General features: G+C 34.8%; 3 protein-coding genes across 7 annotated transcripts; 2 read left to right on the top strand and 1 right to left on the bottom strand.

The window, feature by feature from the left end:
* The first annotated feature begins 825 nt into the window (after window positions 1–825).
* LOC140776775 (DNA damage-binding protein 2) lies at window positions 826–5,208 on the top strand. Of its 2 annotated transcripts, none has more exons than XM_073120629.1 (11): window positions 826–1,168; window positions 1,279–1,369; window positions 1,628–1,755; window positions 2,050–2,172; window positions 2,303–2,391; window positions 2,476–2,596; window positions 3,375–3,466; window positions 3,815–3,944; window positions 4,107–4,355; window positions 4,455–4,651; window positions 4,754–5,208. In XM_073120629.1, the coding sequence occupies exons 1-11, from the start codon at window positions 938–940 to the stop codon at window positions 4,974–4,976; spliced, it is 1,674 nt and encodes a 557-aa protein (XP_072976730.1). In that variant the 5' UTR covers window positions 826–937; the 3' UTR covers window positions 4,977–5,208. The 2 variants fall into 2 exon arrangements, with proteins under 2 accessions (XP_072976730.1, XP_072976731.1); XM_073120630.1 differs by having other exon boundaries at window positions 1,025–1,163.
* Window positions 5,209–6,346: 1,138 nt separating this feature from the next.
* On the bottom strand, window positions 6,347–18,544 carry LOC140775676 (protein root UVB sensitive 5). 3 transcript variants are annotated; one of them, XM_073119076.1, is made up of 15 exons: window positions 18,284–18,541; window positions 18,158–18,208; window positions 14,468–14,613; window positions 13,257–13,357; window positions 12,621–12,679; window positions 10,651–10,697; window positions 10,500–10,578; window positions 10,346–10,418; window positions 9,740–9,829; window positions 8,737–8,796; window positions 8,536–8,649; window positions 7,994–8,054; window positions 7,797–7,915; window positions 7,234–7,329; window positions 6,348–7,128 (listed from the first exon to the last, which is right to left on the bottom strand). In XM_073119076.1, the coding sequence occupies exons 1-15, from the start codon at window positions 18,457–18,459 to the stop codon at window positions 6,877–6,879; spliced, it is 1,524 nt and encodes a 507-aa protein (XP_072975177.1). In that variant the 5' UTR covers window positions 18,460–18,541; the 3' UTR covers window positions 6,348–6,876. The 3 variants fall into 3 exon arrangements, with proteins under 3 accessions (XP_072975178.1, XP_072975177.1, XP_072975179.1); XM_073119078.1 differs by having other exon boundaries at window positions 6,960–7,128; window positions 7,217–7,329; window positions 18,284–18,544; XM_073119077.1 differs by lacking the exon at window positions 8,737–8,796 and having other exon boundaries at window positions 6,347–7,128.
* Window positions 18,545–19,918: 1,374 nt separating this feature from the next.
* LOC140776259 (inner membrane protein PPF-1, chloroplastic) lies at window positions 19,919–27,255 on the top strand. 2 transcript variants are annotated; one of them, XM_073119902.1, is made up of 12 exons: window positions 19,922–20,380; window positions 20,623–20,733; window positions 21,122–21,196; window positions 22,968–23,028; window positions 23,824–23,897; window positions 23,983–24,087; window positions 24,410–24,517; window positions 24,614–24,717; window positions 24,923–25,051; window positions 25,135–25,261; window positions 26,796–26,937; window positions 27,033–27,255. In XM_073119902.1, exons 1-11 carry the CDS (start codon window positions 20,036–20,038, stop codon window positions 26,901–26,903), a joined length of 1,347 nt encoding a protein of 448 aa, XP_072976003.1. In that variant the 5' UTR covers window positions 19,922–20,035; the 3' UTR covers window positions 26,904–26,937; window positions 27,033–27,255. The 2 variants fall into 2 exon arrangements, with proteins under 2 accessions (XP_072976004.1, XP_072976003.1); XM_073119903.1 differs by lacking the exons at window positions 24,923–25,051; window positions 25,135–25,261; window positions 26,796–26,937; window positions 27,033–27,255 and having other exon boundaries at window positions 19,919–20,380; window positions 24,614–24,721.

Below are 27,255 nucleotides of genomic sequence, written 5' to 3'. Positions count from 1 at the left end.
TAAAATCTACTATCTCTGTAAGTATATTACACCTTTATTCCTATCAGCTAGAAGATCATACGCCAACATGAGAATATTGACTAATTGTAGCTATAATCCGAGATGATATGATAATACATAGAAATATAGTGAATATTATTAGAGTCGGAGAAGATAATAGTTATTAGTTAAGTTATTTTGTTCCGTTACAACCTTTTAATACGTAGGATATTCTTATATATATATAGGATATACCATTATCATTTACCACTGTAAAATGGACTCTTACCAAACTATAGCCTCTTCCAAACTTTTTTTTATAGAAAATAAATTACCTCTAAACTTAATACCAAAAGTAGTATATTTTATTGTAGTTCTCAGTAAAACTTATTAGCGATTTATGAAAGAAGAGATAAATAAGATCTTGATTTGATGTATATTTAATATGTGGTTAAAAAAAGAAAAAGAATAATAATGAAGGTAAACTTAGCTGAATATATTAGTGTTTCAATAAACATAAATGCAGTAGTTGTTTGAGTTTCTATATAAAAATAAAACTATATTACGATAGATCTTTCTTGTATTAAATTTGGATTATGATCCATTCCAATAAGAAATAAAAGTTTGAGGCAGGGATATTTTGGTCAAAAGCTCTTGTAAAGCTGCCCTTTTTCACAACATCCGAATAATATTATATCCCATTGGTGGCGGTTAAATGCGAAGCGTGGCAGCCTCGGGAGCAACTAACTCGCGAGCGGCGAACCCAAAGCAAAGTTGCTCGATGCGTGCTCGACATTTGACGTTTGACATTTGACCGGTTCGATCTTTTCACTTGCCCTCCCTCCCGCCCGCTTGCCCTCCCTCCCGCCCGCTTGCCCTCCCTCAATCCCCCAACTCCACTTCCGAGACTCGGAGAACGAACGAACGAACGAACGAACGAACATTTGAACCCCCAAAAATGCCTCCACCCAAGAGACGGCGACGCTTTGTCCATAACACAAAGGAGGCCGACTCCGATGAGGAGAGCTCGTCGTTGTCGTCGTCCTCCTCTTCCGATGAGGAAGAAGATGACCAAGTAGAATCACAAGTAGACGACGATGGAGAAGAAGAAGAGGTAGAGGAAGACAAGAATGCCAAGGAGAAGAAGATGAAGGTTCCCATCACCATCAGCCTTAAGAAAGTTTGTAAGGTCCTAAATCTCTCGACTACCTTCCCCTAATTCAATTTCTAATTCCAATGCTTTTCTCTTTTCTTTAAGTTGTATAAAATTTTTTCCAATTTTTATTCGGCTGGATTCAGGTGTGCAAGGGAAAGGGCCATGAAGCGGGTTTCAAGGGAGCCATCTACATAGATTGCCCTATGAAGCCCTGCTTCCTCTGTAAAAAGCCTGGTATGATGTTGCTAAATATTTTCCTTGATCTATCTATTTGGAAGTTACAACTTGGACCTATATGTTAATCTACCATGGGAAAATTGTTCAATGAACAAAGCTGATGCTTTTATTATTTTTTTGTGTAGTGTGATACTCTTTCTTATTATGTTTGTGAAGTTATGGTAGACCTAGAATTGGGTGTTCTCGTATATCTTACGTCCTGTTTTTAGTTATTTTTGTAATGCTTCCTTCGTGCCCATCGTTGTATGATCGTAGGCCATACAACCATGACGTGCCCACACCGAGTAGCAATGGAGCATGGCGTTGTTCCAGCGCCCACGATGAATACAAAGACTTCCTTCGGTTATATCTTTAAGCGCCAAGTGCAAGCTAGAATTCCGATGGTACGAATAGTTGATTAATCTCTTTAAATCTTGTCTTTCTTTAGTTGGTGTTCTCTTTTTATATATAGTTCTTGATAGCCATGAATTAGTAATTTTTAATGAAGATGATCATTTAGCAAAGGTGCATGATGTTTTACTAACATTGATATGCCTATGATGTTTGAATTTGATTTACTATAGCCTTCTTCTCTAAGCTTACTTTTTTTTCCTATGGATGACTGTTCTGCTAATTGATTAGCTGACTTATCTCGAGATTCACGTTCTTGATTTTCTCGCTGTGATTGTTATGTTTAGATCAAGCTTGCATCTGTGATACCTACCCAGTTGGAGTGTGGAAATATCAGATTTCACAGTCGGCGCGTGACTTGCCTGGAGTTTCATCCCACTAAGAATAATGTTGTTTTATCAGGAGACAAGGTATAACATACACACCATTATGTTATCGTGGCATTAAAATGGGCAGTTTTAATATTGACACGCGTTCTTTAGTTCTATGTAGCCATGATGTAGATAACAATCTAATCTTCCTTTTCCTTTTTCTGAAAAGAAAGGGCAAGTTGGTATTTGGGATTATTGTAAGCTACAGGAAAAGATGATATATGGATCCATACACACTTGTATAGTTAACAATATGAAGTAAGAGTCCTCTTCAAAGTGTTTTTGCTTATAATTTCTTAAAAGGGATTGATGGATACTTGATGGGCATTTGTCCTCTTTCAGATTTAATTTGCGCAATGATGAAGTATTGTATACATCATCCTCAGATGGGACCATCAGCTGCACTGACTTGGAGACTGGAATCTCATCCTGCTTGTTGGATCTTAATCCAGATGGGTGGAATGTAATTTTCTATCTGCTAGGACTAAATTAGATTTCTTTCTTTATATTGTGCAATCCTAATCGAGGCCCATTACCTTCAGAAGTTGAGCTAGCCTTCAGTACTTTTTGTGGTCTCAAAGTTTATTGAATGCTTGTGTCAGAGAAGGGTCATCAAGTACACTGTTATGGTTTCAACATTAAGAGTTAAGTTGCTTAAAACCTTTTTCCTTTAAATGAAGATTAAGTTAGGCATTTGTCTTATCCAGAATCACTACTGATGGACCTCATTGAATATGTGTGCTGTCACATACTTAGATCCCGTTAGTTGCATCTTCTTGGGATCGAGGGCTCTGAGTTTTTCCATGGTTCTATTTTATTAATCATTTATCCTAGTCAGGTTTCAAAATAAATTTTGTTAGAAAGTACTTTAGTTGTAAATTGCAGATAAAATGAGTACCTGAATTTTAGTAGCCGAACCCAAAAATGTAGTAAAAGACATTCACCATTATGGTCAGCAAGATGCGGTGAGCTTCTTATGTTATGAAATCTTGAAACTTGTAGTAATTGTACTGAGAATTTACTTGTGGCAAGAATATGCTCTAGACATGAAGTAGAGAAGATAACAGGGTTATGGAATCTGGATTCAGTTTTGTGATGTATCATTCATTTAAGATTTCTTAGGCTCTAATATCTTTCACCCGACTTATCTAAACAGGCATTTACATTCTCATTGTTGGTCCTCTTGATTTTCTATGTAGTTGGAATGTCAAATAGTAAACTAAATTTGTAATTGGTATCAGGGCCCTGCCACATGGCGCATGTTCTATGGTATGGATATAAATGTTGGTAAAAGTCTTCTTCTGGTGGCTGATAACTTTGGATATCTTTACTTGTGAGTATCTCTCAATGGCAAAATTTGAAGTACTGTATTGTTCATCTTCTTTTCTTTCTGTAGTCTTAATGATACATGGTCTTATGTTCTTTGTACTTCATTACTTGGTGCATTGGATACTTAATTTGTAGGAGCACTAATCAATAATGAACCATATGATTTTAATATTTGATATGGAGAAACTAAAAGGATGTGGTGGAAAGTGGAATCTAATATGATATGTCTCTTCTAACTCTTCCTACTTTCTGTCTTTCTTGTTTTAGGCACTGGCAAACTTGATAATTCTGTCATTATTCTTTTATATTGAAAGATCATACTAAATTTGTTGTCATTCTGTAATATTGAAAGACTGGATGAACGATCAAGAACGAAAACTGGGGAACCAATTAGAATACATAATAAGGGTAGCAAGGTGGTTGGGCTTCACTGCAATCCTGTTCAACCAGAACTTCTTCTAAGCTGTGGAAATGACCATTTTGTGAGTTTCTTAAAGGACCGCCTCCTATTTAATTTGAGTCATTATAACTAGAAATTATTGTATGTGTACTTAACCTTATATGTTTGAATATGGCTATTTATAATCTAGTTCCACCCACATCTTTTATTCATTTTCTTCCCCTTTTGTTTTGGTAATTTCTAGGCTCGGATTTGGGATGCACGTCGTCTAGAAGCTGGTTCCTCGCTTGCCAGTCTTGCTCATGGACGTGTCGTCAATTCAGCTTATTTCTCACCAATAACTGGAAGCAAGATCCTGACAACCTCTCAGGATAATCGAATTCGGGTGTGGGATTCTATCTTTGGCAATTTAGATTCCCCAAGCAGAGAGATCGTCCACAGCCACGATTTCAATCGCCACCTGACTCCTTTCCGAGCTGAGTGGGATCCAAAGGTCTTATTCTTGATGTACATTTTTCTGTTGGTATTTAAATGATTTTTAGTTGTGCTCCATCTTGTTACAGTAATTTTAAACAATGTTAGCACTGTACAGGATCACTCAGAATCAGTCGCAGTTATTGGTCGTTACATAAGTGAGAACTATAATGGGGTTGCACTACATCCCATTGATTTCATAGACACAAGTACGGGGAAGCTTTTGGCAGAAGTGTTTGATCCTGACATATTAACTATCAGCCCTGTGAACAAGCTACATCCTAGAGATGATGTGTTGGCATCAGGGAGTTCAAGGTAATTATGCAGTTATTTTCATTGTCATTTTAATGATTAGACAATTGAAAATTAGACATTATTTTCTGTTCATATCATGGTAAAACTGATTGCTATTTACAGGTCTCTTTTCATTTGGAAACCGAAGGAGGAAATAGCTGAAACAACACAAGAACGCAAAAGGAACTGCAAGGAATTCATATATCCAAATGCTAGGAAGAAATCACGTGGTAAGCTCGAGGATGACAGTGATGATGATTCAGATTTTGGTTCTAAGGGGAAGAAAGATAAAGCCAAGAAAAAGTATAGTGTTCAAACTCTTCACGGCAAGGGGAAAGCTAAATAGATCTTCCAAGTTTCTCTCATTTTAGAGATTTTTGGTAGTAAATTATAGTAAGTGCTATTTAAACTGTTCACAGCAAAGAAGAGCTATATCTTGAAACTTTTGTTTCACACCTATTGTATATTTTGTGCTCTAACTGCTAATCAATATGTATTGTATCTGATGATATTTTGACCAATATTGTAACTGTCATGTTATGCTAACAGAGTCTTTCTATTGTTGTCCACCTTGCTTCCACTCTCCTATATGTTCAGCTTGCACCAGATACTTTGGTTGGAAACATAGATTCTTCTCTTTAGTAATTGGGAGTTAATTACACACTTGAACTTGATAGTTGCTTATTAAAGGTATGGTCTTCAAATGTGTTCTTTTCCTGATGTCAAGTAGAGAATTTATCTTAGCAAGGTAACCATTAATACTAGTTAGCAGTCATGTGGAAGCCCGCGTAGTTTCTCTTCTATTTTTTTTTTTAATAGAGAAAAGGGTTTAAAACCCTATAATTGTATTATAGTAGGAGAATCTACAAGGAGGGGAGAGGTGTTTTTGAAACTAGATCTATTTTTAAATTTATTTATCAAAATACATCAGCCCTAAACTTAAATACCAAAAGGGACTTATTATATTATAGCCCTAATAAAAATGCTTAACTGTCGATAAAATTAGCATTTTAGTTAAAGAGATTTATTTTGATAAAAAAACTCAAAACTTTTTGGCACAAATTCTTCTGAGTAGTAACACCGAAACAGGGGTTGTGACAAGTAAAAAGGTTACCTAGGCGGTCCCACACGATCATTTTCCTTTCCAGTTGCTCAATAGTCCATTGTATCTCTTGGAGAAACGAATCCTGCTTCCCAATGTGGGTTAGGGACGAGCCCATGCTTAGTGATTGTATTAGCTGTACATCTCTTTGATTTGTGCTTCATAGGTTCTCTAAGTAATAGTCATTAATGAGTAATGAAAATTTCAGTAGTAAATCCACATGCAGGCGTGGAATTTCGTTGAGGTACAAGAAAGTCTATAAATCTAACCTGGCATCATGCTTTTGACCTGCTAGCTACATGGTTAAAACATATTCAATTTTCAATCTTTTGTCACTAAAAATTGTTATAAGCTAAGTCCTCCATAATGTTTCTTGTGACAAAATGATGTTTCGAGACAATCAAGTCTGAGTTTTTACCTTCCATTAAATTTCTACTACCATGATATTCAATATCCAGTAAGAGGCAAGCGCAATATTACATGTTTGATCACAAACTGTACTTGAATTCCTTGCACAAAACCCACAAGCAACAAGTAGATGGACATTTCAGAGCACAGAAAGAAAGTCTTGGAAGACTTTTGTTTTCATCACCTGAGCCTAATAACTTTTGATATTCGTCAGAGAAACCAAGAATCATTTGCTTGACTCTCATTGATATACTAAGATTACAAATAATAGAACAAAGTCATGGGTGACATTTTACAGATTGAACTAGTCGGACTTATGCCGTGAGCAAAACAAAGTATTTGATAAATACAGAATTTAAAAATACCAATTGTCGAGTTGAACCTGCAAATTTTGTTCAACCTGACAGCTAGAGCTGTAATGTTACGATTTCCGAATTAAATCACCATTCTCCAAAATCAATATATACTACAATTACAAGTAATTGATCAGAATTCTTGTTATCGCTAACTCATCTATTATGCCTCTGATATTTCAACCTTTTGTGCTATCTGAGCTTGGAACAAAATGAGGATAGTCTGCTGGAGCCCTTACGAGAAGAACTACCAGTTTTGTTGAATCCAGTAGATACAATTGACTCAAATCAAGAAGAAACATCCAAAGCTTGTTCTTAATCCATCTTGAAACCAATATGTTGAGGGTTCCGGAATTACCATCTTGTTCTTAATCCATCAGAATTTACACCTCCTTGGCAAGTTCACAGTAAACTACTTCCTCAAAAAGAAGTTCCTTGGGCACCTTGAGTTTAATTTGGTCCTTTTTCCATCCAGCTCTTTCAAATTGTTCAAGAAAGTCTATAAATCCACTTTCCAGTTTCAGCAGGCTCTCCTCAAGCCAAGAGAAGACGCATTCTGATTCTCTTTCTCTATTCTCATTAAGCCAATACACCTGCCATAGGCTTCTCAGGACTGACAAGCTACTAGCCCCCTCCTAAATTTTAAAAAAAGAAGAAGCTTAATTTGGTCAGATAGAAGAAAGTAATTGGTCCTTACAAACAATTGACCTCAACTAAACCAACCATGAACAGCAATCAACCTTGAATGTCACAAAGAATGATAGCCCATTTGATCCATGTTGATTCACAAAAAGGATGTACTTTTCCTTGGTATATAACTTTATAAGATCCTTTACCTGTTACAGATAATTCCACAACAGTGAAAATGTCATTCCAATAATAACTGCTACTACATTTGTCAAAATGTCATAATTGCCGGCCTTTCGAAAATGTCAAGCCATTACATAAATCTAACTAATCATAGTTAAAACTGAACATAGATTAGAAAATGACCATTTTACCCTTGTTAAATTATTTTCAAATAGTTCAAAAGCTATCTAATGTAACCGAATCATTGTTATAAGAAAAGAAATCTTTTTTACATAAGAATAAAAATCAGTCATAAATGTTTTAGACAACTTTAAGAAATTAGGGTATTTTACTCATTTATGTGTATTTGTTAACTTAGCAACCATCAATTGGGAATATTCTGTTAAAAAACTAAGCATGATGGCAATTATAAAAGAGTCAAAAAAGAAAAAAGAAAATCAGTGGCAATTATGTAAAAAGCCCCACATATATATATATACTAGAAAAGAGATACCATTTGACCAGAGCCCCTGGTACCAATCATTGTCTCCATGGATACAGCAAAAGAAACTTGTGGTTGCAAGAATCTTTGCCAGGATAAAATGTCTTCTTCCTTATTGCAATTGGCATATCCTATAAAAAAAGATCAACAAATATTTCTCAGTAAATACAAGAATTGGATCCATAAGCATCAAGGCAGTGGAAAATCACCAGGAACAGTGTCGTATAAAACATGTGAGTTCACAAGAATCCGAGCTCGCTTGAGGTTTATCTGCCAAGAAGAAAAGGTCAAAGACAAACACAAACAATGATGTCATCGTTATCAATTATAATGGGCATCACATGAACAATGAAGCATGCAAATTCCCTAGAAATTTCACTATAAACACAGAATTAAGGGCATCAACCATTAGGAAATGGCAAATGGATAGAACACTTTTTAATTAACAGACAAGACAATTTAACTGAAATTCCTTTCTATGTAAGTTCTTTGTTTCGAAGAAGAAAAGGTGAGATTTGGAAGGACTATATTTACTTGGAAAAGATAGTAAAACTGAAAACTCAGACTTATGAGGGCTACTTAATTTTTACTTTCACACTTAGTGTGCAACTAAGTGTTGAAAGCAAGCAGTTCATTAACAGACATCAGATGCTACCATGCATTATAACAATTGATTATTGCCTCCAATCTGCAGCAGATTTCAACAATCAAGCTAAGGTCAAGAAGAAAATATCTGAATAAACCACCTTACTGTGCGAAACTTGAGAACTGATAGAGACTGGTAACGTAGCCAAAGGTGCAGAAGACGGATGCTTGTCCATGTAAAAGCCAGTGTTGAATATGAAGATTGAACTCCAGGAGTGTCCTGGATTATAATTTCAAATATTACGAACTATATCAACCAAGAGAAAAAAATTTCCAACATCGAAGAACACCTTAATTAAGTCAATACCAATACAATCACACCAAATGTAAGGCCTATGAGCTGAGCTACTACTTCCCACACTTCTTCCTGAAATATCAATGTCAATATACTTGCCAGATAAAGCTACATAATATTATAATACACCAAAATTTTGCATACTCGGATGCATAAATGTACAACAGGAAATAGAAGAATAACTTTCCTCTAGCAATCTAAACACACTTTCCTCTAAAGGTTAATATAGCCAAATCTTGATTTCATATTTTCTGCGATTAGTGTTGAAGGTCTCCATCTCAATTGCATTTTGTTTTTCACTAGAATTTTGTAGTTAAAGCAAGAATTGTGGTGCTAGTGGCACGGAGCATGCCGACCTTGGCTTGGCATGGGGAGTGTTGACCTTGGCTTGGCACAGTTCATATTGTTGGCACGTGTTCGTGCTTAGTCAGTGTGCCGACCTTGTTGTCTGACACGGTAATCCATGAATTAAAACCCTTTTTTCAGAACTTTTAGCACAAGTCCAGACCCCTTTCAGTTCTACGGCATCTTTTGCTGCACAAGTATATCCAAGAAGTTTTGTACTCTTGTACCGCGAAATGAGCAAGTGTGCAACTGTGACACTTCTCTGGTGGAAAACCTAGTTCTTATTTCCTACGTAAATGATTATTTGAATAGATTATCGAGGAACAATTTACATTAATAAAGAGTCTCGCACAGGCTCAAATACACCCAGCTAGCCTTCATTATGGAAATTCAACAGCTAAGCATAGGCCTCTTTAGAGAGCCTTTAAAGTTGAAGAACACCCTTACTTCAAAAAACAAGAAAAAACCTTGCATGAGGCCCCTTTGTGATCTATTTCAACTATATAATAGCTACTCTGATTTATTTGTATCAGAAAAATGCAAAAGAAGGAATGTTCATATATTCTTCTACCTCCTTTCAACCGAATTTAATGGGGCAATAAATCTTGCTTGAGTCCATTATGCTGTATTGCAGAAGTAGTAATATGACCATGCAGATGTTAATTTGTACCTTTGCAGCAACCTCCCCAAGATTAGCAGAGATGGCAAAATGATTTTGGATCACACGGAAGGAGGGGTCTTTCAGGCCTCTTGCTACAGCCTGCTTAGATATTAGAAGTCAGCAATTTCAAAGAGCTGCTGCAAATTGCAGTGTAAAGCATTATTAAATGATGATACATTATTTAAGAAACAAAAATTGACGAGATGGAAACATGCCAAGCTGCAGTTTTGCAGTAACCTTTTCCCAGGACGAAGGTTCACTTCTCATGGATGTGTTATGCTTGATTCAAAAACCAAATCCACCAGATAGGAACACCCTCAAGTATCACATGCAGACCACAAGGAAGGCAGAAATGGGATTGTATCTTATTTCTTTTCCACTTAAACCTTTGAACCATATATCTAGTGTATAATGTGGCAAATAAGAAACATAAAGACTTTCTTTACATCCTTATCTCATAATTCTGTTAGAAGGAAACAGGATTGTATCTTATCTCATTATGAAACCATATAACTAATGTATAATATGTGGAAAAGGCAGCATTAACGAACGGACAATAGAAAGATGGAAAGAAAACAAGAGTTCTGTCAGAAAATGTTACATGTTTTCATATACCTTGGCAAGATTTCCCACAGATGCTAATGGGAGGAAATAAGCTGGATATAGTTGAGTAGTAAGCTCAAAAATGCTGCATAGATATTCAGGAAGCATACTTATACCACTGCATTTATAATTATATATCTAATGTTGGATCAAATTGGTCAAAAACCTTCCAGCACTGCCAATGAAATCAGCATACATCCGCCATTGCTTTGGGTCATCATCAAAAAGATTCCCAAAACGCCCACCTAACATAGACAAGAATTTAACTTTCAGTTGGAACAAGCATAAATATGTTTCTTTCTATCTACTCACCTTACCAATAAATAGACGCCCAATAGCTCCAAGACCATCCTTTGACACCCATCTGTAAAATAATTTGAATCTCAGTAACTTTGTAGAATTTGTTGCTTGAAATGTAATTGCAATCTATATGCAGTATCAAAGTTTTATTAGTATATAGCTATCTCCGACCAAAATCTGTCCTACACTAACTAGTCCAACAAAAGTACAAAAATCTTTGCACCATTTTTATATAATGATATTTGTTAAGAATTGAAATACGTTTTATCAGTTTGTAAGGATAGACTAGATCTTCTCTCGGTGTGAGGTATCTTGCATGTTGGTCCTGAGTTACCAGGCATCTAGCACACAACAGAACCTAAGCCACTACTTTACATTACACTGCTCTCATTTCAGACTATGTCATAACTAAACATAAAGGAGTTGCTCTATGAATTGGACTTGTATCATTAAGTGATAATAACTACACCAAGATTTCAAATATGTAAGAGATTTAATGAGCACATAGTAAATAGAAATTCTCTAGAAACTATAACCAGAAGAACAAGAGGAAGATTACCACATTGAAGTTTTCTTTTTCCCTCTTTGCTCCTCATTTTATTTTGATCAGATAAATCTGGAGTAAAATTACTTGGTATCGTATGATTGGAGTTAACTGCTATTAGCACCCTGTGGACTGAGGTTACTAACATTCAGTTGCCATCCACAGTATCACATTCAGTTGCCATCCACAGCATCACATTCAGTTTTCATGCGATAATATCAGTACTTTTTTTTTTAAGACCGATCTAGATGTTAGAAAATTATAAAAATTTAGGTGGCGGTAGCCTCATGAGTTAGGGTTCTAATGGTTCAGATTTTACGTCAATCGGACATTTGGATGAAAAGTTATAATTAAAATAGTGGAGTAAGGTCAGAACGGTAAATATCTAACGTTGCAGCAGTAGTTGGAGGGTGACAGACGGCCAAAGGTGGTGGTGGATGGCCGTATAGTGGTTGCTGAAGAAAGGTGGTAGCTAGAGTTTGAGTATTTGGAAGGTTTTACGGTTACGATTTACTCCTATGAAAATAAAAATGATCTAACGACTACGATAAATACGATAATAAGAATTATAACTAAATTTAATTAATTCTCAATGCTTGGATACTTGGATTCATAAACACAAAAGCCTAGCCCCTCTATATATAGAGGTCGGGTATAATGAATCCTACTCGGACTTAGCCTTAAAAACTTATTCGGCTCGAACTGTAACTTGTCTTAGAGGCTTACATGACTTAATTAAACTTATTTTAGTGGCTTAAATAACTTAATTAAACTTGTCTTAATAGTTTACATGACTTAATCAGACTTGCCTTAAAGGCTTACATGAACATAAATCAATTAAAAGATAAATAAGCTCAATCTATCAAGTACAATGTTCTTATAATACGATCTAATCTAACCCGGTTTGCAGTACTATTCAAATGTCTAAAGAATTTCTTATCATTATCACATTGCTAGGTTCCTACCTAAGAGGGCAGGTCAATGTGCATCTACTGATATTTATTTTACTTTTTTAAAAGATCATTTTCTCCATGCCTCTCTTTACTCTGTAGCTCCTAGAGTAGGTGACATTCCCCTATTTCTTCATGGCAGACAGTGTCCAAGAAAGAGCAAATAGTTTGTTCTAACTCATAGTTGCTCTTCTTCTTCAACTAAGAATCTATCTGTTCAATTGACACTAAAGCCTTAGATACTTTGACTTTATGTTACTTATAATATATACATATATCAAAGGAAGGGTCTAGAACAGATTTAATTATAATGATTTAAAATAACAGAATGAAAAAATAATTGTCATTCACCATCTTAGGATAAAATCTTTCAGAACTTAGAAAATGAAAACAAAGTAAGCAAGGAGCAAGTTCTATAGAAACAAAAAAAAAACCCGACATAATGTATAGTTAAATGAAGCAAGTTATTTTGGAAGATAAGAAAGAATATTACCTAATAGCAGCAGCAGAAGCAGCGGCTGTAGTTGCTGCAGAAGAGCCTATACCTACAGCCTGTGGCAACTGTATTCAAATAATTGACTCTCTTGCCTTTGAAAAATGTCAATGACGAAAAGATCATGATTACTACATTTTATGCAACATTAAGAATTATTTGAAACTAGAAACCAACTTAACTTGCCACAACCAAGTTAACTGGCATTTCATATCTAATCTTCAAAATATGCAAAAGAATGAAAGATAATGAAGGTTCAAATTCCTTAGGACACGAAAAACAGCATATATATATAGCAGACTCAGGCGTGATATGGATAGCTTTAAATGATTAAATTTTGAAATGACATTTATTCTTTAACATTTATGAGTACTTAAGAGTACTTCTCCATAACAAAATCTTCCTTTCGGGTTCCCAATTACAAAAAGGATTGAACTTTCTTTATTGACATGCCAGTGGAATAAGCTCAATTTCTCAGGTGGTTTAAACCTAGGGTACAACTGAATTAACAAATTTTCTAGAAATTATGACTAAGATCTCTTTAAGTGTTAAACTTCTTTGCTTGGGAGTTTCAACATGTATATAGAAAAGATTCTGGAGTAAATAAGCCATCATATTAATAGTCTGATACAGTACCTTCAGGAGACTTGATGTAACCAATGTGTGACAGATCCACCCCGTTATATTTGTTGGGAACTGCAATAGCATGTAGTCCAAATAATCATCTGAAACTGATCCTGAAGGAATATTCAAAATGGATAAAATAGCTCAGACACCCATGATTCTGACCATAGTCCATAGGAACAAGGTGGATTAAGTAGTAAGTACAGCAGGATACAACAAAAAAAAAAAAGCATATTACCGGGGAATTCAAATTATAGATCAGTATTTATACTGTTTGTAAATCATGTGGTTTTATTGCTAACATTATTAGAAGAAATTGTTACTTGACCATTAGAATATAAACTAATATTGTACATAAAATGCTTCCTGCAATGCTATAGCTGACAAAGTCAATGATGCATTGACAAGATACCTACAATGGCATTTAGGCATTATATCAATAGATTGAAACAATCTACAATAAGAACATATCCCTGCAAAGCAAATAGTGCAATAAATTGATCGTTGCAATTTAGAATCTTCCTATTTGGCAAATCTAAGGCATTAAAATAATGCTGACTTAGATCTCATGTTTAAAATAGGGATTGACAAAATATTGGAAGACTCTCTGAGTTGGACAAGAAGCTATATGGGTGCAGTAAAGAGTAAAAGCACAACTTTGTGATCCAAGTGAAACTAAAAACAGACTAAAGAATCTAAAATTATATGAATTAGAAATCCAGCAGAGTATATTAGTGTCAGGTCATATTAATCTAGGTGCTAGTACTAGCACGATCAGAAACAGGCTACTAAGATTAATTTACTTCAACTATCAAAATTATAGAATGACAATCTCTTCTTAAAAATTAAGATTTAACACTTTACAATAAATAAAATGATGGCAGGTTGCATGCATCTATTTCAACTTTTTCTACAATCTGACAAAGCAACAGAAGATGTCTGTCAAAGTAAATACTAAATAATGCCTAAAGCAAAACTCAAAAATGTAGATATTTTATAGACAAAGTATACTACCAATGTATCAGCCGTATATGGGATTTATTACATTTTATCATTATTAAAATTCAAAAATAAGTTCATGTTTGTACGAGATTGTGTTGTAAACATAATTTTAGTATCATTAATTACTGGATACTGAGTTATTGCAAACTGCAATATGAGTAACAACAAATCATGATAGAGATAAACACATTGTAAAAGCGAAGAACAATTTCAGTATTTACCTGGATACCCAGCAGGAAGTACAAAATCCTTGAAAATGCTTGGAGCAAAAGATAAGTATGAGTGCTTTTCTTCTTGCACTATATTCACTAAAGATCCATCTTTCTCCCAGAACATTTGTAGTCCAAAGTCATTATCAGAAATGTATCTGTAAATCAGGATCTAAAGAAGAATGAGAGACTTCTGAAAACGTCATAGCAACATATTCAGGTAACTAGATACTGATAAAGGAAAGGAAAGGAAAGGAAGGAAAGGAAAGGAAAGGGGGGAAAGGGAGTTTCAGCCATAACTCTCGTAGTTAACATAAGGAATTTGTAGTTTACTCTGAATACCAATATGATAATAACAAGGCATGATTTGCTAACTTCTAGTTTCTTCCTGATCCTACTTACCTGAAATTTTTCTAGTATACTAAGGTAAAAAGTTTTAGGTTGTTGTCCAGATTCAAGAACATTGTTCTAAAAAAATAATCATGTCATTTGCAATGGCGGCTACCGTGGTGGTTTTAAACCCTCTCTGCGAGACTCTGTGTATTTCCTTCCTTGAATGATGTCCAAGCCCATGGCTGGTGTCATTCTAAGCCAAAATCAACTATCATACTAATGCTTTCGACTATTGTAGGTTGTTAATCATATGCGCTAGCTAGTAGGTTGGTAGGATTTCTTTGATAGGACACATCATAAGATAATAGTTACTAACATCATTTGTTTAAGGCATTATCTATTGTTTGAAATTCTTTCAAATCTTCTAATGAATATTATACATAATAACATAATTTTTTAGATTATGAATGCCTCTTTTGGGCTTGAGTCACCCCATATATCACCCTTCATCCACTAAGCACTATTTACAACATGTATCCGTCAAATGGCGTAAATATTGGAAAGTAAAAGTGTAACTATGATATATCCATGCAGCAATGGTTTGCTTTGGGTCTCCTATCTAAGATCAAGCAGTTTAGAACATTCAAGGAGAGTCAGATTGCTTACTTTTATATGGCAACGGACCAATAGGAAGATTCAGGTCAAGCAGTCTTGATTCACATATCATGTGGTGCAAAATGCAAGTCAATCTAGCTTGCAGTTACAAGCAAAAGACCTTCCTTTGGTCGCACCATCATGACCTTGAGAAGTGGCTGGGCCATAAGACTAAGTTTAACCTTTCACTATTTATTTGCCTTTCAATTCTCATATAACAGTCAAAACTAGGAACTTTATGCAGGGTAGTTTCTTTTATTTGGAAGGGCAGATGACCCTTCGATTATCATTTATTAAATAAAATATTATTAAAGTTTCTAAGGCCTAATTTGGTTAGTTCCATATGGAGATTGGATCCTTGTCTAGGAAAAATGAATATTTCCGTACTCTTGACATATCAATATCGGATACGTTGCTTGTCAGATACTTTCAAATACATATCGAATACTTCCTTAAAATATCCGATTTTTAAAAACAAAATTAATCTTGTGGATACTTCTTAGATACTTTTGAAAAGAATAAGTTTGCTTGTTTATTTTATGATCTATACTAGAAAATCATGTTACAATGGTCATTCTTCTGATTTATAAATTGTATTAGCTTATTTATCTTATCTCTTACTTTGTAATACACTACAGTATGCTAGACCAATCTTTTGAATGGTAGTTCTTCAAATAGATAAATTGGAGGTCTCCATATATATCTATCAAATGCAATAATATAATCTTTCAATTAAGAAAATGCAAGTACACAAGTTCACTAGGGGTGTTTATGGACCAATTATGATCTCAGGTCAGGTTCAAGTTTTCTGACCTAGTCCAATCCAGGGCCATGTAATTGGGCGGGCCAATTGCAAGCGAACGAACAGGCTAGGTCCAGTGGATGATGGGCTAAGTGTATATAATTCTGGGCCATCTATTATGTTTGATTCCAAAAAATAAAAAGAAATAAAAGAAGTATTCGAATTTGGAATCTAAATGTTCGAAAAGAATGTTTTTATATTGTTCAAAATTTTCTAAATGTTCTTTCTTCTAGAATTGTTTCCAATCTAAACCAAGTTAGTCACAATTCATATTTTGTGACCATTGCTAATACTCCCTAATGAATGTAGTAATAGTAACACAAATTTAACTTTTAAGGAATAATTTTTGACAAAAACTTTTAAGGAATATAAACAATTTAAAGAATTAAATGGGATTTAAGGGATTTAAATATTATAGATATAAGTCAAGCAAATTGCGGGCATATAGGCTAGGCCTCAATGAATGGGTTGGATGTCATAGGCTCGAGTCAAGTTGAGCTTGGATAAGGCTTGACCTAAGCCAGTCCACTAAACTTTCAGGTCAGGTTGGACAAAGCCCAAAGTGGGCCTAAGCCTAATTTTATTAGGTTGGATATGAATGGGCTTCGGGTCCATGGGTTTTTTTAGCACTTCAAAGTTCACTAATATATATATGTGTAGACATAAATATATATGAGTTACATATCCTAAGCATATAGTATCCTTAATTTTCAAAATTTCTCATATCATATCCCCTATCCTTATCCATGCTTCATAGATCCCTATTTGGTTTGATGTATAACGATGATGGTGCAGTACTTCTAAACACCAAAGTAACCATTTTGGCATCTGCTAAAAATTTGGTGTGACAATATGCACCAATTAAAGGTGTTCACAGACATGTTTAGAAATGGAACCTAGTCACTACTATCAATCACTCCTGTTTGGTAAGTCCTCGAAGCCCCTCTGCTTATCTTCTTTTCTCTCTCCCTCTTTCTGTTTTCCTGTGTATATATATATATATATAACCAAGCTCCTGCCTAAGCCACCTATTCCTCTCCTTGTTCTGCCCTTCAGTAAGTGGCGATAACTAAGCTCAAATCCAATTGCAGAACAGTCAACAGTCCGGACACATCCCCAAAAGAATCAAATAGCATTCAAGCTTCTAATCCAAATGAATTAACACATAACTGACATATTTTATTATGGACAACATTATATAGATTAGATAAAGCACAAGACTCTACTAGCACTCGAGCTACTAAACCATTTAAGGAACATATAATTGAAATATCCACCTATGGACAACATTATTAGACATAGTATAGCTAATTTATCTCAGGTCCAATTAGACAAAGTGTCTACTTCTTGAAATTGGGAAATATGACTTATTCAAAATGCTTCACGAGGAGTATAGAAGATTGACTATCTTCTCAGTTTCTCCATATTAACACTTTGGAAGAGACAACTAGATGGTCTAGCTCACTGGATTATCCTTTATGAAGTTCTAGTTCATGAGCCATCAGATGCCAATTTGAGCACTGGATTTTGGATTTCTTTGGGTCGTCTTGTGAATTTATCGGTGCTCATTTCTAATGCAACACTGACCTCACGAACATATGCACACAAGCTTAATCAAAAAGTTTCACAATATAAAATCAACCAAACAAGAAGTTCGCGTCTCTTGATACAGTATCTTAAGGAAGTTGGATATAAGACTTAATTCAACTCCTTAGTCCTGCTATCTCAGTTCCCTTCCCAGTAATCATACTAGTCTAGAACAATTGGAGTTCTTTTTCACGTAAAAGATAAACTTAAAACGCAGTTCTAAATCTTAATCCTAGAGTGTAAGGTTCAAATTTTGCCAACGAAAAACAAAAGTCCAACAAGACAGAAAATTTTGGACAACAATGGATGAGAAACGAGTCACCGACCTCTTAGCCATGCCATCTCGGTACCTCTCCACTAGCAAAGTCTGCGGCTTTCTGCAGCCAAGAGGGGAAGAAGGAAGAGGGTTAGCTCGCAAGGCACAGGAAGAAGGAAACAAGAAGAGTGCTCACCCGGAGTTGGAATTGGAATGATGATGATGATGATGCGGGGAGACATCTGCCTCGTCTGCTTTGGACGACCCGACAGAGGAAGATCGAAGGAGTCGGCGGCGGAGACCCGGAGGATGGGGGCGAACAGGGGAATGGGGAATGATGGAGCCGTGGAGATGAAGGGCGTGGGAAGCCATGCGTTATTCTCCACCAGGTAGGGAATGGAGATAGATGATGAGAGTGCTGAGTATGCGGTCGTTGCCGATGACGATGGTGACAACTGACAACTACTATAGTCGGGATGTATCTACTAGAAATTGGACTTTGGGTTTTAGCCCAATACGCTCAACGGCAATCCACATCCTTTCACAAGTAGAGCCCTCGGGAACTACGACTACGAATGCTCTAAGGATGAGTTTTTGACCAAAATAGCCCTATTTTATATTTTATTTACTTAAACAAAATTTTATTTTAAACTTAAAACTAAAATAAGTCTGAGATACTAGAGCTAATTTCAGCGCTTTTTATGTTTAAATTTTTTTGAAGATTTAAGCATTTTTAATGAATTAATGTAAATTCGGAGGAGTTATAGTCTTTTTCTTTAATTTTAAGTATAGTCCGCTTTGAGGAGTAACTACGTCATTTCAACTTATAGAAATCTTCTATATCTTTATAACAATATATTTTATGATTAAAATTGATAATCAAGCACAAAGTAATGATGTCATAAATTTTTTTGTATATTTTTTTATATATTATTTTTTATTAATATGTTTAACTTTTTAGCGTTTTATTTGTATCATATTTTTAATAAATCATCAAAATATTCAACATTTTTTTATAATAAAAATACTAATCAGATTAGTATTTTATTGAGTATAACGTTGATCTGATCGATGTTTTCCTTTTTGGCCGGATAAAACACTTAATTATTTAGCATTATTTAGAACTAAAATGAAATAGTCCATATTAAAATAAGAATATTTCATTCTAATCCTTATTGATTCACGGGCGACCGTAGAGCTCTAAGTAAAATACTAAGTTAATATTAACTTCTCAATATTTAAAATAAATGAACGGATAAAGCCAGTGAGAAGCTTGGGCTTAGGCCTAGAGTAAAGTTGGCTCAAGCTTAGTTAAGCCAACCCAACAACGTGGCTCATCCTGAATTGATCGGCATTTTTAAAAATACTAATTAATTCAGCGTTATTATAAGATATTTTTTTAATTTAACTGCTGAAAAATTAAATTTAAAAAAATTATACATATATATATAACACTGATCAATTTAATATTTTAAGACTAGACAAAAATACTGAACTAATTAATATTTTGGCCTAGAAAAATAATATTAATAGTTCAGTAGTTTTATTAGAGCTACAGTAAATTAAACTTTATTTAATAATAAAGTTTGAGGGATAGTCTAAGATATAAAAGAAATCTATATCTGGCTAGTTAGGTCAAAAACTCAAATATGAAAGCCAAATTGATATACATATAAATAAAGTATCTTGTAGGAGTGTAAGTGTAAATTTAGAATTTGGAGGTTGTAATGTTGTACACATAATTCGTTTTTATTTATTTATTTATTTATTTATTTTGAGAGAGAGAGAGAGCGCTTTGAATATCGGAATTTCGCACTGATAAGAAAACTGCAGGACCACCCTCCACCTTACTTCTACTCCTATAGTCCTATCCTCTTCCCTCTCTCTCTCTCCCTCATCTCTTCTCCCCTTCTTCTCCTCCTCCCCTGGCCCTGGGAAACCATAATCCATGACGAAAACCCTAATCTCCTCCCCCTCCTCCTTCTTATCTGCTCCCCTTCCTCTCCTCCCTCGTCATGGCCGCCTTGGATTTCCACTCTACAATCCTCGGAGGCCTATGGACAGCAGGGTCAAGCTAAGCTTCCAAGAGATACCTCCGCTTCAACCGCTCGATTCTTTCGTGGATTTACACGGAATTGTCTCGAGAGCCGAGGGGCTCCTGTACACGCTCGCCGATGCCGCCGTCGTCGCTGCTGACACTTCTACTTCCGCCGGAGCGGATGCTACTACGACGGTTCAGAAGAACGGTGGGTGGTTTGGGTTCATATCGGAGGCCATGGAAGTTGTCCTCAAGGTATTTCTTTCAATAATTTCGTTGCGATTTAAGAATTTGGAGGTTTTTGAATTGTTAGCTGAAAAAAAGGAGAATTTATTTTTCTTTTTCTAGATAACATAATTAGTTTTTCTGTGTATATTTGTCTTCTCGGGGTTTAGAGTAGGTTTGGGCAGTAGATTTTGCATCCTCTCTGGGTTTAAATTCTTGAGGATTAGTTAGAATCTTTTCACATTAGTTGTAAGTTTCTTTTTCGACTGCAGGTCCTAAAGGATGGTCTTACATCTGTACATGTGCCGTATGCTTATGGTTTTGCCATTATTCTTCTCACAGTTGGTGTAAAGATTGCAACCCTTCCGTTGACAAAGAAGCAGGTAACTTGTTGTACTGTTTGTTCTCATGTAAAGAGAAGTTGTCCTCACTGTATTCTTGTATTTTCTATACTGTTTAGCCGCCTTTCAAAATTAATTTAGAAAGCCTACCATTCTTTAACCGGAGCACAGCCGGGTTGCCACGACCACAATGCCCTGAAGTTCAATCTTTGTGTTTACATTGCACTATTTCTTGCTTGTGGAAGATGTTCATAAAGTTAGGAGTCATCATTAGAATTACACATCCTATTAAGTGTTTATCATTCTAATTAGTTTTTGTTTATGGTCTTCATTATTTTCCTTGTTGACTTTTTGAAAGAAAAAAAACATCTCTCCGAAGCAGCTTATGTTGTGCAACTATTGGTTCTGACGACTTTTGTTGATTCTGTAGGTAGAGTCCACTTTGGCAATGCAAAATTTGCAGCCAAAGATCAAGGCAATTCAAGAGAGATACAAAGGCAATCAGGTTTACCCTAATTCCCTATCTCAAACTTCAAAAATACCATGCAAAATAGAGTTCTTAACTTACAGGAAACATTAATGTTTACTAATCTTGTTAAAGCTATTAAGATCTAATGAAAGCCTAAGCTCCTAAGCCTATCATCTTCTGCACTGAATTTAAGTTAACTGATTAGCTAGATAAGGGAAAAAGACAGCGTGTATTGGCTATAATTTGCATAATGTTTAAGAAATTTAATATGCCATTCTATTTGATGTGAAATTTAATTTTACCATGTTGGCACCAATTTTCTTGGAGGCAAGTTGTAAAAAAAAGTATATTTCAAAACATCTTATTGGCATTTATCAACTTAATCCACTTTAGCTCTTGTTCATATCAGGAATAACTTTTTCCTTATTATGGGATACAATTTTTATTCCAGAATAACAGCTAAACATCATAATAGTCATATTTTATAATATAAATACTATTTATTAAAATTTTATTTTATACCACACACTACCTTAATTACTAATTTATCCTTGATATCTATCTTAGCAATTTATTTTGTATCAAATCAAGGGATATGTTTCGTAATTTTCTAAAAACAAAATATATTTTTTCTATTTTTGCCTTCACTTTGTATCACATCAAATTTTTATTATTACACCCTTATTCTAGAATATTAAGTTTACTTTGCCTTTCACTTTAGGAATAACTTTTAATTATTCTAAAATATAACTCTTTATTATAGAATAACAGCTAAATATCATAATAACCTCATTCTAGAATACAAATACTATTCATCAAAATTATATTTTATACCATACACTAATCCAATTACTAATTTACTCTTGATATATATATCCCATCAACCTACTTTATATCAAATTAAAGAGTATTTCTAGTAATTTTATAAAAAATAAAATACCTTTTCTCATCTTTTCTTTTATTTTTTATCGCATCAAAGATAATTATTGCACTCTTATTTTAAAATACAAGTGAACATAATAATAGTTATTCATGGAATAAGGATCTCATTTTGGGAATAACTAAGATGAATACATATTCTAGAATTAACCTTATTTCTAAAGTAAATAAGGCCTTTAGGAATAACTTTTTCTTATTCTAGAATAACAGCTAAATATTATAATAACCATATTCTAGATATAAACACTATTTATTAAAATTACATCTTATGCCATACACTAAATTAATTACTAATTTACCCTTGATATTTATCCCATCAACCTATTTTATATCAAATCAATGGGTATTCATGGTAATTTTATAAAAAACAAAACATATTTTTCTCATTTTTTATTCACTTTATATCACATCAAAAGTAATTATTACATCTTTATTCTAAAATATAAGTGAATATTAAATTAGTTATTCTTGGAATAAAAATCTCATTTTGGAAATAACAAAGAAACAAAAAAGAATACTAGAATTGACATTATTCTCAAAGTAAACGAGTCCTATGAACATAGGAATTTGTAAACTAAATTCTTCATTTTGGTAATAAAAATGAGAACTACTATTCCTATTTCAACTCTATTCCACATGTAACCAAGTCCTTCGTGTCATAATAAGTGGATGTTGCAATTAGGGCATCTTTTTCTTGTTTATTTTGCTCAGCTGCAGTGCGGGTTTATTTTGACCTGCTTATCTAATTCAGATACATTTAATCTGTACTACAGTTTTTTTAACTTGCTAAATTTATCAACTGTTTTTTTTTTTTGGTCGGAAAGAGAGCTTTTCATATGATTTACTGTGGTTTTTCTCCTCTTGGTAGGAAAGAATACAACTTGAGACTGCGCGTTTATATAAGCAAGCTGGAGTAAATCCATTAGCAGGTATCTTTCATATTACATCTCCTTCTTTATGTTGTTTAATTTTCTGTAATTTTTCATAAACTCTTCTTTTCATATTATAATCCTTTTGGATCTATGCACTTTCTGCTATGGTAAACGAGTTTCTACAGTACTCTCCATTTAACAATGAAAGGACATTTAAGTGGAACCTCCCCTCTTTATGCTTTATCCTCTTAGAATGGTTGCTTGACTGTGCTGGGCTAATTGAATCTAGTTTTCGCACTCTCTAGTGCTTTCCAGCTTAAGAAATTGTGCTAGATCTGGTCAGATGGTTTTTAACTATTTTCCAAAAGAAACTTCTTTCATGCCTATGTTTTAGCTGATAGGTTCTTCCTACATATTTACCTTACATATACAGTTCTCTATCTTACCTTTCTTTTGTTGGTCTTAATGATTAACTATTATGGTCATCAATCTTGCTTTCTTCTAACACAAAATTTTATCTTCGTATGTTTACTTGGGTTTAAAATTATTTTGTGGAACCAATGGCTTTCATGGGCCATGGCTTTCAAAGTGCAGGGTGTTCAAATATATATGACTGCAGAATAAAGATTATGAATCAGTTGATATTTGTTTTAGAAATTTCTTCTCCCGGCATAGTAAGGGCATAAAACACAGTAGAAGAGAATTTTCCATCTTCTTTTTCAGCTCTTATCAATTCTTTTACCACATTATGATCCTTTTATCTGCTTAATTATTGTCTCTATGGGCATTTATTATGGTGCATCTTCTTAAGATGTTAATTTCTTGCCTTAAACTTTCTGTATTCATTGATAGGATGTTTCCCTACTTTGGCTACAATACCTGTGTGGATTGGTCTCTATCAAGCTCTTTCAAATGTGGCAAATGAGGTTCATCAGTGATCTTTTTTTTAATGACTTGGATGTTTTTTCCTAGTAACTGTACATGTTGACTTGTCAAATTGTTTCACTGAAGGGGTTGCTGACAGAAGGGTTTTTCTGGATTCCCTCTTTGGGAGGCCCAACCACGATTGCTGCTAGGCAAAGTGGTGCCGGCATTTCCTGGCTCATTCCTTTTGTGGTAATGAAGTACTTTCATGTAGAGAAACCAACTCCTATTTTATTGTAGAATATTGACCAATTTGCTACCAGCCCATAGATGTACTCGTCTTAAGGCCTTAAGGCTACATGAATTTGTTTTATTTTTCCTACGCGTCTTCAAATTGCCTCACTCGTGTCATAAATTCTATTTTGTTCTTTTTCAAGAATTCAGAAAGCCTATCATCTTTATTTTTCTTTCATGGTAGACCTGTTGAAGAACTGAAGAATGCTAAATCCAATGAACTTTTTCATTATCAATATCCTCAGTGACAGTCTGAAAGATGTTAACATATCATGTGCAGGATGGGCATCCACCATTAGGTTGGTCTGACACCATTGCATACCTTGTTTTACCTGTTCTTCTTGTTGTGTCTCAGTACGTCTCCATGGAAATTATGAAGCCACCTCAGGTAGATAATCACCTTTTTGCAAATTTTTGTTTGCTGTTGTTGCTTTTTGCCCCTTATATTGGTTAAACATATAACCTGTATCATGTTTAACTGCAGAGTGATGATCCATCTGCAAAGAATTCACTACTTGTACTCAAGTTTCTTCCTTTTATGATTGGTTACTTCTCTTTGTCCGTGCCTTCAGGCTTGTCAATTTATTGGTAGGAAACTTGGTGTTTACCTTTGGTAATGACAGTTTTCTTTTCCTAGAATTACATCTAGCCAGGAACTTGGTGCTTAATTGGGTGGGTGGGTTTCTTTTCTCTGTGTACGTATATGAGGATGGGTGTGCTTTTCTGCAGTTATACTATAGCTACATCATTTGATGCTTAGAAGTATGAGAAGTTCATGAATTGGTTTTTGTAGGTTTACGAACAATCTCCTCAGCACCGCTCAGCAGATATGGTTACGGAAATTAGGTGGTGCAAAACCTGTTGTCAGTGAGGATGGAGGTGGAATCATTAGTGCCGGACGTGCAAAACGGACTGGTGAAAGGTTGTTATTCCACTTCAGAGAATATTCTGCTCTTCTCATTTCCACGTAATTTGTCTCTTGTACTGATGAGCACACAAAAGCAGGTTTAAGCAATTAAAAGGTCAAGAAAATAAGAAAACACTCAACAAGGCATTGCCAGCTGAGGACATGCAGATTTTGGTCTCAACATCTGATGCTGATGATAATTCAAGTGATGAATCTAAGGATAAGGTACTGCTACCTATTACTTTTTGTGACACCCCTAGTGAACAAGGCCTTAAGCTTAAGTAATGTTTTAACCATTGGCATTATATATTCTTTTTTTACATCTAGAGAGAGTATGAAACTTTGTTGATCAACCTTATAAGAAAACTAGAATTAAAAAGTTAGGGTGTTGAAAATAATTTCTGAGCAGAATTTTTATATTATCATCATTAAAACTTCTTTACGAACTTTGTCTTTTGTTTCAAAATAATAATAATAATAAATTATTCTCAATCAGAATTTTCTTAGTACACATGTTACGATCCGACCACATAGATTAAGTCGAGTCAAGTCAAGTTAGTTACTTAATTTTATCTTATTGTTTTAAATTTTAAATAAATCGAATAATCCGCATGTAGGTTCGATCCGTTAGAAATTTTTACTCCTATAAATAGAAGTACACATGTGTTGATAGTAATCAACTGAATGAATCTGAGTTTAGCTAAGTTAATATTTTCGTCCTTATCTTTTACCGTAGCCGTTAGATTGTATTTATCTTTCTAGAAGTAGATCATAGCTATAGAAGTATCCCGATCTTTCAAATCTTAGCCATCTTTCTCCATCAGCAGCCACCCTACTTATAGCTGTCGACCATCGTCCTTGGCCGTTCGTCGCCTTTCGACGACCAACACAACGTCGGTTATTTACCGTTTTGTCCTATCTAATATTCCTCCACTATTTTAATCATAACTTTCCATTCAGATCTATTGATTTCATTCCAAAGCCATTAGATCCGAGACTTTTGAGGTTACTACCTCTTAAAATATCAGGATCATCGTACAAACTGATCATTCCAGATCTGGTTCGTAACAGCACAATATCCGGAGGATACGTAAAGTTCAATCCCGCCTAAATTTGGCTACACGTAAAATTATTTTTTCCTTGTCGGCTAATGGTGCATCATTGTCATTTTCTTTTTTGTAATAAAAGACAATATATTACCTCAAAAATGGCGCTAAAATACTTTAGGTATTAAAGGTGACACTTAGGGTATCTGTATACAGTAAGCTATGTAAAGATGTGGGAACAAAACCGGTCCACACTGAAGAAAAGCTTTGATGCCTTCTATGGTTAGCTTCTCTAACACAAAAGGGAAACAGAGGCAACAAAGAAACAGGAAAAAATGTGAAAATGTCCCCAAAAAATGTGTTTTAGCTGCCACAGAATAACAGTCCTGTGGCCCATAATGTTGATGAGAATTTCAGAATCAGCTTCAGTAGCAAAGTGGCCCAGACTAAACTCCTCGACTTTGAGAAGGGATGTCATTGTCATTTTTAATTCATTGAGTGTGCAGTCTACAGACTTTTTCCTCAATAAATAAATAAAGATCATTGGATGTCCACTTGTATTGCTTTCTTGTATAGAAGTTGGCACACAATTATGCACCACATTCCTCATCACCGTGGAGTTCACTTGGTTACAATCTGAGCGATCTACTTTGTTCTTAAAAAAAACATCTAATTGTATATATAATGCTTACTCGTCTCACTCCGCATGGCAGGGTGATGTCCTAGAGGAGGCTTACAGTTCGAGCAGTGGCAAACAAGTTCCAGATTATCCTGGACCACGGAAAGGCAAAAGATCAAAAAGAAAGCGCACAGTGCAGTAGTCTCAAGGCCTAATATGACTTAATTTTTAATCTGGTGAGTAATATGCATCCTGTGCAGTTGCATCATCGCAAAGGTATTGTGCTCTTTTCTTTTTCTTTTTTCTTTTTTGAACTGTGGCATTATTGTAGGCACAAGGCCCAGCTGTGAGGAGCAAAATTTTTTAGCTTTCGGAGCAATGTTTGTAAAGTTATCCCAATGCTTTCGGAGCACGGTCCCATTATTGTTGGCAGTCAGCTATATCATGTCGATTTTTAGTTACCAGTTGCCACCACACATATTCATATTATTTGTAATCATGTCATCATAAGTTTGCCAGTTGAGGCCCATAATATTAAGTTTTGTTCTGGCTGA

The sequence above is a fragment of the Typha angustifolia genome, chromosome 14, assembly GCF_048772165.1.
Source record: "Typha angustifolia cultivar Huaian chromosome 14, ASM4877216v1, whole genome shotgun sequence".
In the NCBI taxonomy this organism is placed as follows: Eukaryota; Viridiplantae; Streptophyta; class Magnoliopsida; order Poales; family Typhaceae; genus Typha; species Typha angustifolia.
The sequence above is the reverse complement of the archived record's forward strand: the minus strand, read 5'-3'. Positions and strand labels throughout refer to the sequence as shown.